At 35.8% G+C, this 18,841-nt stretch overlaps 1 protein-coding gene across 1 annotated transcript in view; it reads right to left on the bottom strand.

Moving 5' to 3' along the window:
• Positions 1-16,383, bottom strand: part of F5 (coagulation factor V) — a 39,180-nt gene extending 22,797 nt beyond the window's left edge. The window contains exons 1-12 of the mRNA XM_029284135.1: positions 16,208-16,383; positions 14,700-14,791; positions 12,278-12,400; positions 10,844-11,056; positions 9,073-9,216; positions 8,769-8,990; positions 7,272-7,437; positions 6,008-6,185; positions 3,000-3,102; positions 2,356-2,567; positions 830-980; positions 380-592 (exon numbers count right to left, since the gene is read on the bottom strand). Of these exons, the coding sequence (XP_029139968.1) occupies positions 380-592; positions 830-980; positions 2,356-2,567; positions 3,000-3,102; positions 6,008-6,185; positions 7,272-7,437; positions 8,769-8,990; positions 9,073-9,216; positions 10,844-11,056; positions 12,278-12,400; positions 14,700-14,791; positions 16,208-16,374 (1,984 nt within the window). The 5' untranslated portion in view covers positions 16,375-16,383. The remainder of the gene's footprint in view (positions 1-379; positions 593-829; positions 981-2,355; positions 2,568-2,999; positions 3,103-6,007; positions 6,186-7,271; positions 7,438-8,768; positions 8,991-9,072; positions 9,217-10,843; positions 11,057-12,277; positions 12,401-14,699; positions 14,792-16,207) is intronic.
• Between the last annotated feature and the right edge of the window lie 2,458 nt (positions 16,384-18,841).

Genomic DNA, 18,841 nt, shown 5'->3' with positions numbered 1-18,841 from the left:
GAAGAATTTACATGGTATAAATACATAGACAAAGCTAAAAAGAAAAGAAATTCTAGAAAGTAAAATCAGAGGGAATTGAGAGAATATAATAACAAATGAATAGTCTGTCACATAAATTGGATTTTTGCACACTCATAATCAGAAAGACCCCTGGGGAGGATTTAAATATAAATTGACAATGCTTATTTGTTTTAATCCACACTAGTTTTATTTTAATTCTCTTCAGTGTTTTTATGCTATTTAATGGAATTTGTGCTTTTCTATACTATGAATTTTATAATGTTTTTAATAATATTGGAAGCTATTCTGATAGCTCAATTATAGAACTAGCTATACAGTCTGAAAACAAATAATCAAACACAAAGCTATTGTTATATACCTAGATTGTCCATGGTTACAGTAGCTGATTCACCACTCATGGGGAAAAGATTCAAAATATCTTGATGTTTTTCCTTGAATAAGAAGGTGTGACCAGAAAGATGTACTGGAATAATCTCATCCATTGTACCTACACTGATGAGGTGCCATTCAACAATTTCAGACTGACGAAACCCCAAAGGATCTGTTCTATCTGATGCATAGCCATTGAGTGCTAAAATAAAATAAAAAATGCAATTAGGAGTGCAATCTTAAGAACAGCTACTCAAAAAATGAGTTTCAATAGTTAAAGAGAACCTGTTCCAAGATAAATGTCCTTAGAATTAAAGACATAAAATTAGAATTGTAAAAATAGTATGTTTTCCATATTTATTTTTACTTTTATTATTCATTTAATTTTAATGATGTTGAGTTAGCACAGAACAAAATAATGACTTAGGTTACTACTCACTGTACATAACATTGGACTTGTAAAATTTGGGGTCATCTCTCTTAACAGTGGAGGAATTGCTGCAGTATTCCTTGATATTGTCTTCCAAGTACCAGCTCTTGTTTTCATCAAACACTGCAAAGGCGGCATGCTGTTCCACATCAGCTTTTTTCTGCACAGTGATAGGTAGAAAATAGATCTAGTTCAACTGACAGAATGATACGCCACTTGACATGCATTTCCTTGTTTTAAAAAGCAGCAGTATAACAATATAATTTATAACATTCAAATGAAATAAAGCTGGAATGACCAACAAAAGATTGTTTAAAAACAGATAAATAAAATAATTATTTGTATACAGAGATAGTCTGGGTATTATTATCCGTGTCTTTATAATGCCGGATCATATTATATGCAAGGCTTTCTTTGTCCAAGGCAGATTGTTCAGATTGCATTTGAAGTAACAGATTATATGAAATCTGATTTGGGTTTAAGTGAACAGTTGGGAGTGCTGCTGGTGTATTGCTTTCCCTCTTGCCCATAGCATTGCTGCATCAGCTATTGGATTCCATTGCTGAGATGGCAATAGGGTCCTCAAGACTATTGGTACATGTCAACTCCAACATGCCATTTAGTGACACTGAATCCAGGGAAGCTCAGGAATTCATGGCCTCTATGTCAACTATGGACTTGTCTCAAATTATCAATAGCCCAACCGTATTAGCGGCCACATGTTAGATTTGTTTTTCTCTCTCAGAGCAGTTGAGATGTGATCTGGCAATGGAGGACATCAACGTCAGTCCATTGTCATGACAGATTGATCCCTAGTTCCAGGGAGTCATGGCCCAGTCAATCAGCCCACCCATGGGGATTTATAGATCCGGTGGGGTTTCAGAGAAAGCTTGGGGCTTTTTCTGAGTATGGCTGCATGGAATGGGCAGGTGGCTGGAGCCTTGGATCATATCACTCTTATATGGCTTCCTCTGGTGTGCTGATCCTGGAGTGCACCTTGGTTTAACAAGCAGCTATAGGGGAGGAAGCACTAGAAGAGACCCCTGTAGTGCTGTTGGAGGAAAATTCAAAGTGTGACCAATAATGTAAAAGCCTATATAAGCAATTATCTCTTGGTGATAAGGTTCCTTTGATTACAATTAAGTAATGTATTTTATGAAGACCTTGAAACCACACCTTCTCTATAGTAGTGCCTGCCCCCTTGAATGAGGTTCCCCCTAAGAAGCAAATGGCCCCTTATTCTGCTGTTATTTAGAAGGGCCATAAAGTCCTAGCTCTTCACCCAGGCTTTTGGTGAGGGAGAGGGATATCCCATTTACACTTGCCATCTTTTATCTTTTAAATTTAAAAATTTACTACAAAGTCATGGTCTAGAAGCCTGACAATTCATATTGAAAGCCCACATTGAAAAGGAAGACAGAAGCAATCCCAACGCCTGTGATTCCCCAGTAAATGGTAACTGTAGAGCCATGCTGCCTCTGAATCTAAGCTGTGTCAATCATTCTACTCCCTCAACTTGAAGTAGTTGACAATACCTGTACCCCCTTGCTGTCGAGCGCCTTGCGTTTACAAACCAGAAGTGGCCCAATCAGTCCTGAGGCAATATCTCTTGTCATATCCACAGCACTATGATATAAGTTAGTAATGCACTGAGAATCCTTTGCTGTGGGTTCATCTATATCAAGCACAGTCCATTTATATGTGTAGACTTCTCCTGGTTGAACAGCTTTGCCCTGAGTTATATTCTCTAAAATATAAAGGCAAAAAAGATAATGTAAAAGATGGGTTAGGAACCTGCAAATCTCTAGTTGGAGGCTTAGTACTCATTCCATTCCAACACTATGCCAGTAAAAGCAGTTCAAAATTAGAACCAGCTACAAAATATACTTCATTGGATGTATTCATGTGGAGTGTAGGCAGCTATCTGCCAGTTAGTTGAACAACGATTCCTGCTTTGAGCAGGTATTGGGCTACTCACCAGAATGAGCCTACATCTCTTTCTGATTCTTGGTATATAACTTATAATTAATTGAAAAGCTCTTAAAATAGATTTCCATTTTCTTTTTATTATTTAAAATGGAGACAACAAAAACACCAGACTTATGCTGAACCTAATGGGAAGACACACAAGTAATCAGAAGACAGCAGAGAAGGAAGGTAGAAATAATTCCTAACCAACCTTTGGAATCTGAAGGATAAATAGCTCCTTCTGCATCTTTTGAAACGGAAACTCCATGCACATAAATACTGTAAGGTCGAGTGGCCAAATTTTTGAATACAATCTGTTTAAAACAGAAATCCAGCATATGTTTAGCATCACAATACTGCTAGTTTTTATACAAGAATTTAGCTAGCATCACCATCATTTTTATATACATTCCCATTTTTAAATAAAACAATAAATAAAATCTAGTAAAAGCATACAGCATAACAATAGAACACACTGACAGAGTTTCAAAAATTATTTGGCAAAACACTTTGGCTCTCTTGTGAATGGAATATCTACCTGGTATCTATTAAACAAAGTGATTTTCTTTCAGACTTTCACACAAGCTTTAAAAAAAGTTAATAGGACTCTTAAAGCTCCTAAAAAGTTGTGCTGCTTTAATGAATAATAGACAGGTACTGCACTTACACAAGTTCTTCTAAATTGTTTCGGACATGAGTACAGACCTATTAAATACCACAAAAAATCTCTATGAATAATTAAAAGTATATAACCCAACATGATGATGATGATGATGATGATGATGATGATGATAATAATAATAATAATAATAATAATAATAATAATAATAATAATAATAATAATAATAATAAAGTTGGAAGGGACCTTGGAGGTCATCTAGTCCAACCCCCTGCTCAGTCAAGTTGCGCCATGTTAAACATGAATGAAACTTATGGTTTCAAAGAAAATCCCTGATGATGTCACAGTTCTTCTTCCAAGCTATTTATTTTATATCCAGAGAGAGGAGCTCCTATATTTGTGGTTGGTATCAAATAGCAAAGCCAGTGGGTGGAGTGTAACCAAGAAAAATGACTATTAGGATAATACTTTGTTCTACTTATGGGTTTTTAAAATAAAAAGCATACAGATACAGATACAGATACAGATATGTGTCATATACATATACACACCCATACATATACATATACATATGTACATACAACCACTTCCATTTCAAAAGAATGCTAGTAGAAAACTCTGATCTTAGGGTTTCTGTATGCTTACTTGCAGGAAAATAAAGTAAAATTGCCACAAAATGAAGTGTAAAGCACTTCCTGTTTTCACTATAAATACAAAGATGCTTGTAATGGTCAATTACATTGCAAAAATATATGTCAATATATAATTCAAATTCAGTTAAAGCATCAACAATTGTAGATTTTATTTATGACATTTTCTTCCACAATCAGTGTTTTGTCTGAATAATTATGATTGGATAGACAATATTATATGTGAATACAGAATATGCTTCTCCTGAAGAGCTTCAGTTTAGGGAAAAGTGATACAGAATTAAAATGATACTGGAAATTCTCTAAACAAGAGAATTGACTTTATTTTTTATATAAAAAGAACAATTGCAGTGTATTTACCAGTGCCTAAAACAGGTATGTGTACAAGCCAAAGCTCCCCAATGCCTGCTAAAGGTTTTATGCTGTTCTTACAGCCCTTCCTTAAGTTGGCAGGAATTTGTAATTCATGATAAAAAGAAAATATATTTTTTTAAACAATGGAATTATTCATATTCATTTTATTCAATTAACTTAAATTTTGAGTCCAGTTATCTGCCCGTTTCTTAGAGTGAAGTCCATAACATCTTGGGCCTTGGCTCAAAATACGGTGCACATCCTTGACTTATGAAGAGTCACTTACTATATAATAATAATATCTTTGTAAATAATATCTTTGTAATGCAACTATTATAAATCATAGGTGTAACTGATAACCTAAATGACCTGCCCAACTTTTAATTTTTGGCCCCTTTCCTCTCCCCTTAGCCATTAATATCTCATTAGTCCTGAAGCTTTGTAGATTTTATAAGATTATGTTGAAATATGTCATTGTTTTCTTTTAATGTAAACAGTTGTTATTTATTTTATACGGTTATAGCACTATTCAACCATCCTTGTGACATTATAAGTATCCAGGCTTTACTTTCTCACAGACGATACCAAATATCACTAGTGTAAAATATGTGCAAAATGTCTACTGAAGATTTATTATTTATTTGTTTGTTTATTTATTTATTTATTATTTCTTGCCTTTGCTATTTTTGCAAATAACTCAAGGCGGCAAACATATCTAACACACCTTCCTCCTCCTATTTCCCCCATAACAACAACCCTGTGAGGTAAGTTGGGCTGAGAGAGAGTGACTGACCCAAGGTCACCCAGCTGGCTTTTATGGCTATGGCAGGTCTAGAACTCAGTCTCCCACTTTCTAGCCTGGTGCATTCACCATTAGGCCAAACTGGCTCTCAGAGTGACCAGAGTGCTCTTATAGCTGGTCCTCACTTAATGATGGTCATTAAGACTGGCAATTCTGTTGCTAAGCAACAAAGTTGTAAAGAACAATGTCACACGACCATGATGACTTACAAAGTAATTCCGGTTGCCGTTGATTAGGAATCCCACACAGTCATTAAATGTGATATTGTGAACTGTGGCGATATTGCACTACAAGGATGGCCATAAGTCCCACTCATTCAGCAGTATCATAACTTCAAACAATTTCTAATAAGTGGTCACTAAGCGAGGATCACCTGTACTTCGTTTTAGGTGAAGATACTGAAACTCATTCACTTGAATTTACTATTACCAAGAATAAGACATGAATAACATATGCAAGATAAATACATATGTGGCTACTGATGAACGCAGATAAACTAAAGGCTTTTACAGAGAAAGTATTCTGCCAATGTAAACTCCACAAGAGACACATGGTTTAAATTACAGAAATTAAATCTAACTTTCATAGAAATCAATATGAACATTTATTCATTACCAAGTCTCTGTACTTTTCATTGGCAGTTGAATGTGACTAGCTTAGTCTTGATATCAGTTAAGATTATATATGTATTTTGGATAAGCAAAATATATTTAAAGCTAATCCTATTACTTGGTGCAAATGAAATAAAATGGGATTGTAATCTATTTACCTTCTACTTGCTCATCAGTACTTACACTTATTGTGTCTCTGACTTCAGCTCTGATAACAGGGCCCAGAATTCCACGTTCTTTGGGCCAAGTGGTATAAGTCGGTTTACTGAAGCTGCTGTCTTTATATTGCCTGAAAACAGCCTTTTTGTATTTCTTGCCAATAAAATTTGAAAAATTATCCAGATACTGAGCTTTATATCTCCTTTAGAATTGAAAAAAAGAAAAAGAATAGACCTTAGTAAGATTTCTTATATAGAAACATCAAAAACAAAAAACAAAAAAAATCCCACCAGAAACGTGCATGAGTGGGTAAGTCAGTTTTTACAAATCTACAGTACATGATAAATAACTAGCATGTGTACAATGTAGTAAAAAACCAAAGAAAAGTTGTATACATGGATGTCCAAATAAATGTAGAATCAGATGATGGACCTTAGACCCTCTAAATGCTGTTGGATGATAGCACTTTCATTCCTGACTGTGGTCAGACACTTCTCTTATTTATAGTGACAGACAGCTGCAAGCAATATAAATCCTTCCACTCCCCACCATCCAGTCAGAGCTGAAGAAGCTTCTTGGATGAGAAGCAAAACATCTTCAAAGAAAAACAAGAAAGTCCATTTGCCTCCTGAAAAAGCACTGAGAATCTCCATAGACATTTGACACACTGGATAGTTAATCCAGGACAGGGCAATTAGTTTCAGAACAAAAATGAAAAAGTGCTACAAAATAGAATGCTTTAATCTTCCTCAAATATCTTTTTTCTTTTCAGAATTGTTCCCTTCCCATTGCACAAAGTTTTAAAAACTGTATTTAAAAACTGAAATCGTAGCAAGAGATTCTTTCTGTTACAATACAATATCTTGAAAATCTCAAGGATCTTTTGGAAGATTTTTGTGACAAAGAAATTTTAATTCCTAATCTTAAGAAGTGAATGAGATGATGACTTATTGGAAAGAGAATGGAACTATGACAGTACTGTGAATGAACTTGTACTATGAATTTTTCATTCTTTCATTCTGCCACTTTGTTTTCCCTGCATAATTGTATGAAAATAAAGAGATTAACTAAAAATGTAATATGAAATGACTTCTACATACAATAGAACAATAAACATTTGTTTATTTTATGGAATTAAGAAGCAAGAGAGAGGTTCATGCTTTACAATTTAACACGATGAGAATGTGTTTCACTTAACTGAAATGGCCTATAAGTCCTTGGTTTGTGATAAATCCTATGAATTTTTATGGCATCATTTCATCCTCTTGACCACATTCAGTCAAGTTACCTGTCAACACTGCTAGGAATTTCTGGAGCATAATCCCAGGTGATTTCTTCTGCAGCAATGAAATAGTCCCAGTTTTTAATCATCCTCTGTTCCTTATAGGATAACCTTCTTGTTAAAGTATCTGGATTTCCACAGTCTTTGATATTTAGATAACCATGCATTCCAGCTAAATTAATAAGTAAATGGGACAAGGATAATAAAACATATTAATGGTTATGGTATATGCATATCTACTTGCTCTTCATGTTGCTTTCAGACTGTTCAGATGAAAAATAAATATTGCCCACTTTATATTAAAAATGTTTGCTTCCATGAAGCAACAATAATGTCTTTCTCTTAAACCCACAAAAAGAAATGTATGATTCTTACACATTTAAACAAGTTAGTATATGTGGAATTACAGAATTATGTTCCAAACTACTTTTGACAGTTTAATTTTGTGTTAGAGACCCTTTCAGTGACCTGATGTATGCTCACAAAAAAAAGTATCCTTTAGCAAAAAGCAACTGCATATAAATCAGGCCTTGTGATATAATAGGTATAGGTATAATTTATTCTTGAGATATGGGGGAGAAAAGTAGAAGATAAAGCAGACATTCTTAATCTGTTCATTCTAATGTGCTGTACTCCAGCTCCCTTCACCTCAACTCATCTACAACTAGAGGTCATAAGTTAATAGTGAATATGTCAAGCATGTCTTCTCTGGTGCCGCATCTCCCTATGGAACATGTCCCCCGCAAGATTCGAATGACTAGGAATGCCTGAAGGACAGAATCTGGGCTAGTATGCTTCCTATGGTGTTTTATTGATATTTTATTTTGTGCTGTCATGTTCTACTAGCCACCCTAAGTCTTTTGAACAGTGGGTAGCCTTAAACCTGAAGAAAGAAAGAAAGAAAGAAAGAAAGAAAGAAAGAAAGAAAGAAAGAAAGAAAGAAAGAAAGAAAGAAAGACATCATTCAGTTTCTTAACATGTTCTTTTGTACAACCAAAATGATCATAATAAATAGGCATTTCTAGATCATATATATATATACAATCAGTATACCTAATAACCTATCTGAAGTCTTAAAAGAGAGCAGGTAGTCTAACAATTTAGAGTTGGAAACTGGTTTCAGAAAACTGGATGGAGCCAGGAAAAAGAGATAGGTAAACCTAAGATGAAAAAAATAATCAGATATAATGAATGTGATTAGTCTTCCTATATTTATTCATTTTTCTCCTTCTAGCATAATCCTAGAGCAAAAATAAACCAATATAGTCCACAACGATAGCTTTGAAATGCTGGAGTTACAGATTCTAGACATGTAGGACTGATGTATGGCAGCTGTCATATAGAACATGTTATTGTTCCTGTTGTTCTGGAATCATTTTGCAAATTGCACCTCACATTCCTGGTACTGTCTCTGGGAAATGATAATTTTGTATGAGTTATATACAAGAAAATGAACTTTTAATTGTAACCGTACGGCTTGCCTGCTAATAAAGATAACCTTGCCTTGTTGATGCTTTGCAACCAGAGAAGATATTAGCCATTTTCCTGTCCTGCTTACTGACATGTTGGCTGTTACTGAGGCACCTCCAACAAGGTTGATGGTTGACACTTTGTAATGGTTTTGTTCCAAGGTTTGTCCATTGAAGTGGACAGAGAAGATCTCAGGACTGGAACTCATTCCTATCAAATGCCAGCTAATATAATCATAAGCACAAGCCTGAACATCTGGAAGAAAAGAACAGCTGTTGTAATTTTCATAGAAATGATTGTAATTTCATTCTAATCAATAATATGGAAGAAGACATACCAGGCAAGGTTCCATTAGCATACCCATTAATTGTGTATTGGAGGGAGGACTTTTTGTACCAGTTCTTACTTTCATCAAACACAGCAAACATCAGCACATATTCTCTGTTGAATAGTTTCTGTGTACCATCTGCATTCAGGCTTCCTAAAAAGAAAAGAATAGGACATTGGCAAGATGGAATAAATTATCAAATACTACAATAACTTCTTGAATAGCAAATCTATTTTAAATTGAAGACCTCCATGGTCCCTTCCAGCTCTATTCTATTCTAAAACCTTTCACTATGCCACCTAAGGGAATTGAGGATCAACACAGATTAAGGATAAGTGGAAGATTACAGAGATTACCTATGACAAGATTACCTATTATAGAAGTGGGCAACCTTGGCTGGCAGACCATGGAGCCCCTCACCTCTTATTTCTGGTCCCAGAACCTCCAAGACTATACTATCAAAATTCAGCAAACTGTCTTGTGCTTTAAACAAATAACAAATCATCACACCTGAAAGGTGAACATTGAATTTACTATTTCTATTAACTTGGTTAATTATTTCATTTCAAAAATTCATATTATCAGCTGATCATTTCCTCATTGTAAAATCACAAAAGTAAAACCACAACTGAACTAGGGGGCAAACTGTATTGTCTGTTGCAGATGTCAAGTCTCAAATACGGAAAAGCTAGCCTTAATAGCATGAATATGAATTGTTTATCTGCTTCATGGCCACCAAGATAGAAAAATGTAAAGGCAGGAACCAGTGTCTGCCTGATAAAGTAAAACCCTTTAAGGCAGGGGTGTCAAACTGCCGGCCCGCGGGCCGGATGCGTCATCCCAAAACCGCGCCCACCCCATTGCCGGCAATGGAGAAAAAGCTCCGATACGTCACGCGATGTCACATGACGTCGCGAGTCTGACATGCCTGCTTTAAGGTGTCGAACCTTTGTGACTATTGCATGTGTGAATCTCACTTCTGGTCCAAGGAACACAATATCTTAGATCAGTGGCCCCCAACATTTTGGGCACCAGGAACCAGTGTCATGGAGAGAGATTTTACACAGACCAAAGGGGGCATAGTTTCTTGTGCTGCCTGCATCCTGCAGATGGGGTTTTGCTTGTTTGCATGGCCCGGTCTCTGGCATGCCATGGCCGGGTCCATGGCCTAGGGGTTGGGGACCCCATTTTAGATGGGCCCCGGAGACTTCAGTCAAGCACAGATTTTGAAGTAGTAACATAGGTTTACTAATAGAGAAGAAGTCTATACAATTTAATATAAAATACATATTTTGGGGGCTGAAAAAGACAATCTGTATACTGTATTGTCAGAACCAATATCTCCTTTGCAGCAGCACAGAAATAGTTTCTATCCACCTTTGATAGCAGATACACAGTCTGGTAGCATCTTCAAGATTAAATAGCTTTATTAGGGTGTAAATTCTTATTATCTGTGTGAAGTGAGCTGCACATTTAATTCTGAAGGTGGTACTAAGCTCCATGTCAGCATTGTTTCCATGCATTTATATGGTTCTTCCTGCCTAATTACAGAGACCTTCTTGGATACAACATAAGCTTTTGAAAGCTAAGTAGCAGAATTTCCAATTATGTAATAGCCTTTATAATTCTGCTTTGAACTTTGTCAAAAAAAACCCCTCTGAAGCATAAACATTAAACAAATAGAAATACAAAAATGAACAGAAAGATATCATATTACAGATTAATTCCAGCAATGATTAACACTTGAACAGGCTGCAGCTTCTTTAACACATTTTATTACCTTCTTTACATATCAGCAAAGCACCAATGAGACCAGAATTAAAGTCTCGCACCATGTTTACATGTGAGTAGTAGGCATAAGTGAGACAGGGAGGATCAGCTTCTTTTGGCCCAATTTCTGCAGTGATATTCCATACATATTTGAACGACTGGCCTGGAGGCACAGCATCATCCAGTCTTTCCATATCTGATGTCCCATCAGAATATGAAGACCCTTCAATGACAAAGGAAAGAGGTTATCATGATTCATTATCAACAATGCCATTGCAAAATAAATATATGTGCATATGCATGTGAGTGGGCATGCACACACGCTTGCTAATTATATTACAGATCTGGTTGCAAATTGGGACCTTTATTGTATAATGGTATTGCAAATATGGATTAAGATCTCCTTTTATCACATATTTCAGTCAGGAGGTTTTCCATTTGACTCCACTTCTACTCTTCAACCCCAGTATATTTATATTAATTATATTTATAATTAATATAAATATTAAATATTTAAAAATATTTAACATTAATATTTAATAGTCGAGCCTTAGGATTATCCTCACTCCTGCAAACCCAAAAGAGACATAAAATATTCTGGGCTGATTTAGTGACCCTCCTTCAGCTGATCAATGAGACTGTGCAAAAATATAATTCCTTGGTGTCCTGAATCACTTTATATAAAAATGAAATAAATTGTTGGCATCCCCTTCCATGTTTACAGTGCATGTTGAACATTTTTGTTTGATTTTGTGTCTGTGATGGGGGAACAAACCTAAAGTTTTATAAATGAGGCAAAACTGACTGAAAATGGAAGTGACCTTGTAGACTGGGCAAAGAGATGCTGCCTAGGGAATGGTCAGATAAGAGACAGCGTAGCCCACAGCTGCAGTTACAGTATCACTTGAAAAAATTACGAACATTTTTGACACAACCGTTGCAGCATGGTCACATAATCAAAATTTGGATGCTTGGCAACTGGTTCATATTCATGATGGTTACATGTCCCAGGATCACGTGATCACTTTTTGCAACCTTCTGACAAACAAAGTCACTGGGGAAGCCAAATTCACTTAACAACCATATCACTAACTTAACAACTGCAGAGATTCACTTAACAACTGTGGCAAGAAAGATCGTAAAATGGGGCAAAATTCACTTAACAACCGTCTCACTTAGCAACAGAAAATGGGGTTGTAAGTCAAGGACTAGGCCTGAATCCAGACTTCAAACCATCTATAAAGTAATCAAATTCTATGCCTCTTTCTCTTGTTCTTATTTAATAATGGCTACAGAGGCCATTATTTAGGTCTCTGCTTCAGTCTTTGCCAGCTGTTGCCCACAGGCACATTCCTACCCATGTTTAGAATTTAGCTCCATTATTTTAAATCTACCAAAGATAAAAATAATCAGGATATTCAGATAATATTATGGCAGTGTTTACCTTCTGACCATTTGTTGTACACAGCACTCTGCGGGTGAATGTTCACAAGCTGAGTAGCAAAATTCTTGAAATAAATGATGAGGATGTCTCCCACTTCGCCACGTAGTGTTGGCCCTAGGAGCCCTGCTCAAAGCACATTAATAAATGATTTTAAAGAGAATAATTAAATATAAAAATGGTATTTGAAAAAAATATTGGTTTTCTTTTTCTTCTGGATGAACGTAAACTGCAGCACAAGTACAGAAGGTGAAGGCAGAGAAGCCTCCCTATAAAATGAATTAGCTTATCTTTTAATAGTTAAAAATACCTTAATATTTTCTTCTGAGCAGGGATTTGTTTATTTTATTCTCTATCCATCCTTATCCTTATCTCCCTCCAAGCAGCTCATTATGACATTTAAATTCCAAAATAATCCACTTGACAAATTATATTCAGGCAAAGAGATAGTGGCTTATCATTTCACCTGAAAGATGCACATTGGCCTATATGCATGAATGGGGAAATTGAGCAGCCATATCACAGAGAACGTGGCTGGATGAGTAGGCACAAGACTTTAACTTGCTATATTTGTCCTCTGCTTTAGCTACACAGATAGTCTTCGACTTACAACAGTTTGTTTAGTGACCATTCAAAGTTACAACGGCACTGAAAAAAGTGATTTGTGACCATTTTTCACACTTACAACCATTGCAGCATCCCCATGGTCATGTGATCAAAATTTGGATGCTTGGCAACTGATTCATGTTTATGACGGTTGCAGTGTCCCAGGGTCAGGTGCACAGCTTTTGCGACCATCTGACAAGCAAAGTCAATGGGAAAGCTAGGTTCACTTAACAACCGTGTTGCTAACTTAACAACTGCAATAATTCACTTAACAAGTGTGGCTAGAAAGATCATTAAGTTGGGCAAAACTCACATAACAAATGTCTCACTTAACAACATAAATTTTGGACTCAATTGTGATTGTAAGTCGAGAATTATCTGTATTAAAGAATGTGTGACCAATTTCATAAATAAATTAAACATACTTGCTCAGACAATACAGATATCAAAACTGAAGGCACAAGAGATTTGTCCAGAAGACATTAGTTACTAGATCATAGTAAGCTTTTGAAATCCCAGCTAAATCAATGTTGCAGCCACTACATTACTCACAAGCAGGGTAGGGTTCCCATCCAACATTATAGAATTATGGACATAGAATGATACTTCAAACTCTGTCAGTCCTTCTATTTCAGCTTTGTCAGCTGTATTGCTGAGAGGTATGATGGTTCATATCAGGAGTGTAAAGAAACTGAAGGCTTTACTTTACTGGCTCAAGAATAGCTTTGACTACTAATTGTATGAAAGTGAAAAATCAATATGTAACAAACAATTGCAAATGTCAACTTTGTTGTACAAAGGATGAAACAATTGACCAGTGGCTGCAGCAAAATTTCACAAACTGAATATCAGCATTGCCAGAATTATCCATTGGAAATGTTGCCAGAGGCTTGGATCTAAATGTAGTAAAAAGTACTGGGACAATCAAGTTGAGAAGGGTTTGGAAAAGGGGTAGGTTAAGATCTTTTGGGACTTTGAAATCCAAACAGATAGGCATCTTGTACATAGTGTGCCTAATATAGCAGTTATTGAAAAGAAGAAAATCTTTTAATGTTGCTATTCCAGGTAATGCTAGAATTGAGAGAAAATAGCTGGAAAAAATTACAAAATATCAAGACTTGCAGATCGAAATTGAATTCTTATCGAAAAAGAAATCCATTATTATGTCAGTTGTGATTGGAGCCCTTGGATCAATACCTAAAGGCTTCCTTGACATCTGATAAATTTGAATTTATCAGATTTGAACATTCTAATTTTACAAACATAAAAAACCCTGCTTGGAACTGCCCATATTCTTAGATGCTACCTTAATAATTGATAAGTCCTTGGTTGGGATGTCGATTATTAAGTTTCCATTATTCTCTGACTGTGACTCTAACTGTAGATTACCCATATTATAAAATACAATAAGTGAATGCCTTTATTATTTGTCTTTAGAACGTGAGTTCATGAAAAGTCATATCTGAAATGTAATGAAGTATATTTGTGAGGAAGAGGTGGAACGGTCACTTTTTAACTTTCTTTCTTGTGTTCTTATCTATTGGTTGTCTTTTGCATTTATCTCAAGTGCTGGTGGCTATTATTTCCTGCTGACTGACAGGTGGAATGAGAAAAATAAGACTTGTTTGGGGATGGTGGTCTTCAAGAATCTATATATTGAGATTTCCTGCATATATTGAGATGTTACCCTATTATAAATCAAGACCTCTGGGCATTGGATAATTAAATAAACTTGGGATGGCTTACAATTGCAGTTCATTTGCGTTTGTAATCATAGGAACATTATACATTGAATATAGTCTGAAAATATTGCCTTTACCTGAGAGCTCATCTCTTGGCTTTTCTTGTTTGAAATCTACTTCATATTCTCTATAGACAATTTTTTGAAATGCAAGATCTGACTCTGATAATCTGAAACCATACAAAATAATTTAGTAAAATAATATATTCCAACTCTGGCTGAAAATTCACTATGCAAGTTAAGCACATTCCCATACATTAACAATGTCTTTATAATGCCCTTGATCCAATGAAATGAAGGAACAAGAAATAATGAAGTTTTTCACTGACAAGAGGAAATATCTGGGGAGAAAGGAAATCCTGTATGTATCAGGCCATGTAAATATCTGGATCTTCAACAATACCTTGAAATTAATCTACAGTAAGCCATCCACTTACACATTACTTCTAAACACTAGTCTGCATTGTGGCAACACTTTATACTTTAATGAAACTAGCTGATGGAATGTCCTATTAATAACTATATATAGAAGTCAACCCACTGATTGATGCAAACTCATTAATTACAGGTGTTTGAGACCAGAAATATTGTAGAGACTCTATCACACCTGGAAACTGTATCAAGGTATACAAGAATTTTTGGATCAGTCCATAAGACATATAGCTATAAAAGAGAAGAGAAAGGGCTAGATAGGACAGAACAACTGCTGAGCAAAAATGGAATGGAGCTGTTTGTGAAGATAGTAGGAATGAGAAAAAGGTACTCATAACTTTAACATAAGGCCTGGACTATTGAAATTTAACATGCAGCATAACATTAACAAAGCTGAGAGGATAGAAGGCCAGTGAGAAAACTATAGTAGACTAAATAAGTGGTGGGAGTATCGGATAAGTAGTTATTGCAAAGCATGCAGAGATTAAAGGGCAAAGAGTAGAGAGGCTGTTAAGCAAATGAAAACATTTGGCAATGGTTATAAAAAGAAGGATAAAGCAAACCAAAATGTATCTCCTAAATCAAATGGTAAAGCTTTTCCTGAACTGTGCTTATCATTGTTAATTTAAAATGTTTCCCTTCTATAGCTGTTGAATTACATATACAAAGTGGTACACAAGGATAATAAAAAACATACATTGGAAATCATAGAACCAAACTGTCACTATAAAAACAAGGACCAGCCAAGCCTAGCTACATTTTAACAACTCCAGATGAAGGTAAGCATTAGGACCGTGAGCTTGAATGCTCTGTTTAATATAATATACCCATTGTATTGAACAGGAAAATATGAATTATAAAGGAAAATGCTAAGTAATGCCTCTTAGTTAAAGCACTGTGAAAGTCATCGCATATCTCATCTTGAAATTAATCCAAAGCCGTCTATTCCATTACCTCTTCTTTATTTACTGGCTGTATTCACAACATACTTTATTTCCTTAACCATGGATTACTAAATAAGCACTATAGTAGAATAAACTTGGCTTTCCAACCACACAGGTTGCATTCCCTATGCCCCACACTACACTGCTCATTAAACAAATCTTAATATGTTCCCCATTACTTCCCTTAGTCTGCCCCCAGTTTGTTGTTACCTGGATAACTCCTCAGGTTGAAGGTTGTAATCCCAGTCTTCCAGCTGAGCAGCTATACGGTACTCTCTAAGCTGAGCTGCATTCACTTGATAATACTTCAGCCCCATCCAGCCCAGGAACATCAGTAGAAGACATTTGGGGACAGGGCTCGCACTGTATCTTCTCATCGATGCTAATGCGCTGAAAGACACACAAAAGTCAGCTCTGCCTGCAGCAACTTGCCACTTCCCCACAGAAATCTATTGTGTGGCTGGTGTTGCAAGGGACAGTGGCTTCAGTGACGTTGTTTTTTTCCTCCTCCCACAACTGAGATAAGCAACTTCTGAATTTGTTTGGTTTCTTGACTCCTCTGCTGAGACAGGCTGAACAATGTTAGGGCAAAGCAGGTGACCTGTTTGTACTGTTCACATGTAGATAGAAAGGGATTAGGAGTAGGGGCAAAGGCAAAGGCTAAAGCTTGTGAGGATGAATATCTGAGAACCTAAAAGGCCAGAACAGCATACTATTCAAAAACATGAGGACTCAATAAAGGAAAGATCTGGCTGTTTCTGCTAATTTGGAGATGGGAGGTGATGACACCAGAAGCCTAAAATATATTTTATTGCAGCAATTATATTTTTATCTTACCCTCCTCCTCCTCCTTCTCTCCTTAATAATATCCTGCCTTTATTTTGTAAAGGTAGCATACCTGACGCTTTATCTCCTATTTGCAAAATGTCCTGAGCAACTGCTAAAAATACTATAGTTTTGTGAAATTGATTTAAGGAAGAACTTAGAGCCATCTTTCAATTAACCTGCTAAATTCAGAGACAACATATCTTCATATAATTTGTTGGTTTTGACCTTTAAAACATACATGCCATGGAGGCAGGTTACCTATAGAACCATTTTCTCTCCCATTACATCAACCTGTCCCACCTGATCAGGCAGAGAACGTATGTTGCCGACTCTTATCAGTTAAAGAATTTCAACTGGCGGAATCCTCAAAAAGAGTCTTCTCTGCTAACACCCCTGCCCTTTAGAATATCCTACTCCCCCCACCCCCCACCCCCTACCCCAGAAGTGAGATGGGCTTCCACTCTCCTGGCCTTTCAGACGAATTTGAAGACCTGGTTCTGCTAATGCACAGGACTTGCAGAGGAGCAAGCAACCTTGGGATTAGGTACTTTGAAGGCCCTCACCCCACTTTTTAAACTTAATCCTAATTTTAATTATTCCTACCATGTTATAACTGCCTCCTTTTACCGAAATAGTTTTTATATGGTTTTTATGTTTATACTGTACACTGCCCAGAGTTGCTCTGTGAGATGAGTAGTCTCTAAATTTGATAAATAAATAATCTGTGACTTATTTATTAACTGTAAGATATTTCAATGTTATAACCATTCATTTATTACCAGAGTTGAAAATTATGGCTTCTCTAACTTTGGTTACATATGGTATGTGTTTCTGGATATATGAATATATATTCTATCAATGTAATCATCAAATTTACTTGATTGAATAGTGAACCTCCTCATAGAAAAGGACAATTATGTGATGCTTTCTAAGGTGTTCAGAAACCAGTTCAAGCCATGTCCTTGGGCACGACATGTTCTATGCAAAGAAAATTTGAACTTTTATTTTCTCTCCCCCACCCCCATTTTAACAAACAGAAAAGTTAATGTTTACCAGTAGCAAATAATCCAGATCTTTGGGAAGTATACAAATAGAGAAAGCCAACACAATAACCTGGCTCAAATAATGTGTACAAAACCAGTAACTTCTGTAATTTCCGTACACGAATATTATCAAAAGACTAGACCTCCTAGAAATTGGAGGTAATTGTAATTGGCAAGGGTTTTGGTAGTTTTTGAAAATAGAAGACATATTAATTTGTACTGTTACAATAACATATTTACTGAACAAAGAAAAAATAATGGAAATCACGAAGGTTGTTTTCATCTGGGGCACAATCTCATTTCCACGTTTTCCATTATCTTTCACACCACTGGAATTCAAGAACTAAATCCCAACATATGAGAAAAGGCTAGCTGTCCTTCATTTAATACTTTTTAGATGTCTTAGCCGACAACTTCCCTCATTCCTTTGCCAGTATAGCACTGCTGTCTAAGAGGATGAGAATTGTAGTTCAACATTTCTTGATTACCATTGGAACACGTTATTATCCAGAATATTTAGATGTGCAACTGGTTTGGGCCATTGTATTATTCTGCTCACAATACTAATATCTATATCATTTTTATTTTTATTCATTTTAACAGTCTATAAGGCAAGAAAGAAACAAAGCAAAACTCCAGAAAATGGAACTGCAGTTTTAGCCTGTTGGCCTGTCACGATAGAGGTTAATGTTTTTATAGTGAAATGATTGGTTTCTAAGTTTGTACTGTTCTTTAAAAATACTTTCACTCATCTACTACAGTATATCCTGGATCCTATGTATTTAGACTTCCATTGTTCCATCCATTCAGGCTAATAAGAACTATAAGAATGTTAGATCCTAGTGTACCCTGTTTGGCCATGCTTGCATAAAGTTCAAAGCTCATTAAAATTTTGTTTACTAAATTAATCCAATTAATTACATTTCATTGGATTAAAATGTAGTTACCTAATAGACTTCAAATTTCCAAATGG

This window comes from Protobothrops mucrosquamatus, unplaced genomic scaffold, assembly GCF_001527695.2.
Source record: "Protobothrops mucrosquamatus isolate PMUCROS unplaced genomic scaffold, P.Mucros_1.0 scaffold_107, whole genome shotgun sequence".
NCBI classification, from domain to species: Eukaryota; Metazoa; Chordata; class Lepidosauria; order Squamata; family Viperidae; genus Protobothrops; species Protobothrops mucrosquamatus.
This window is presented reverse-complemented; position numbering and strand designations above follow the sequence as displayed.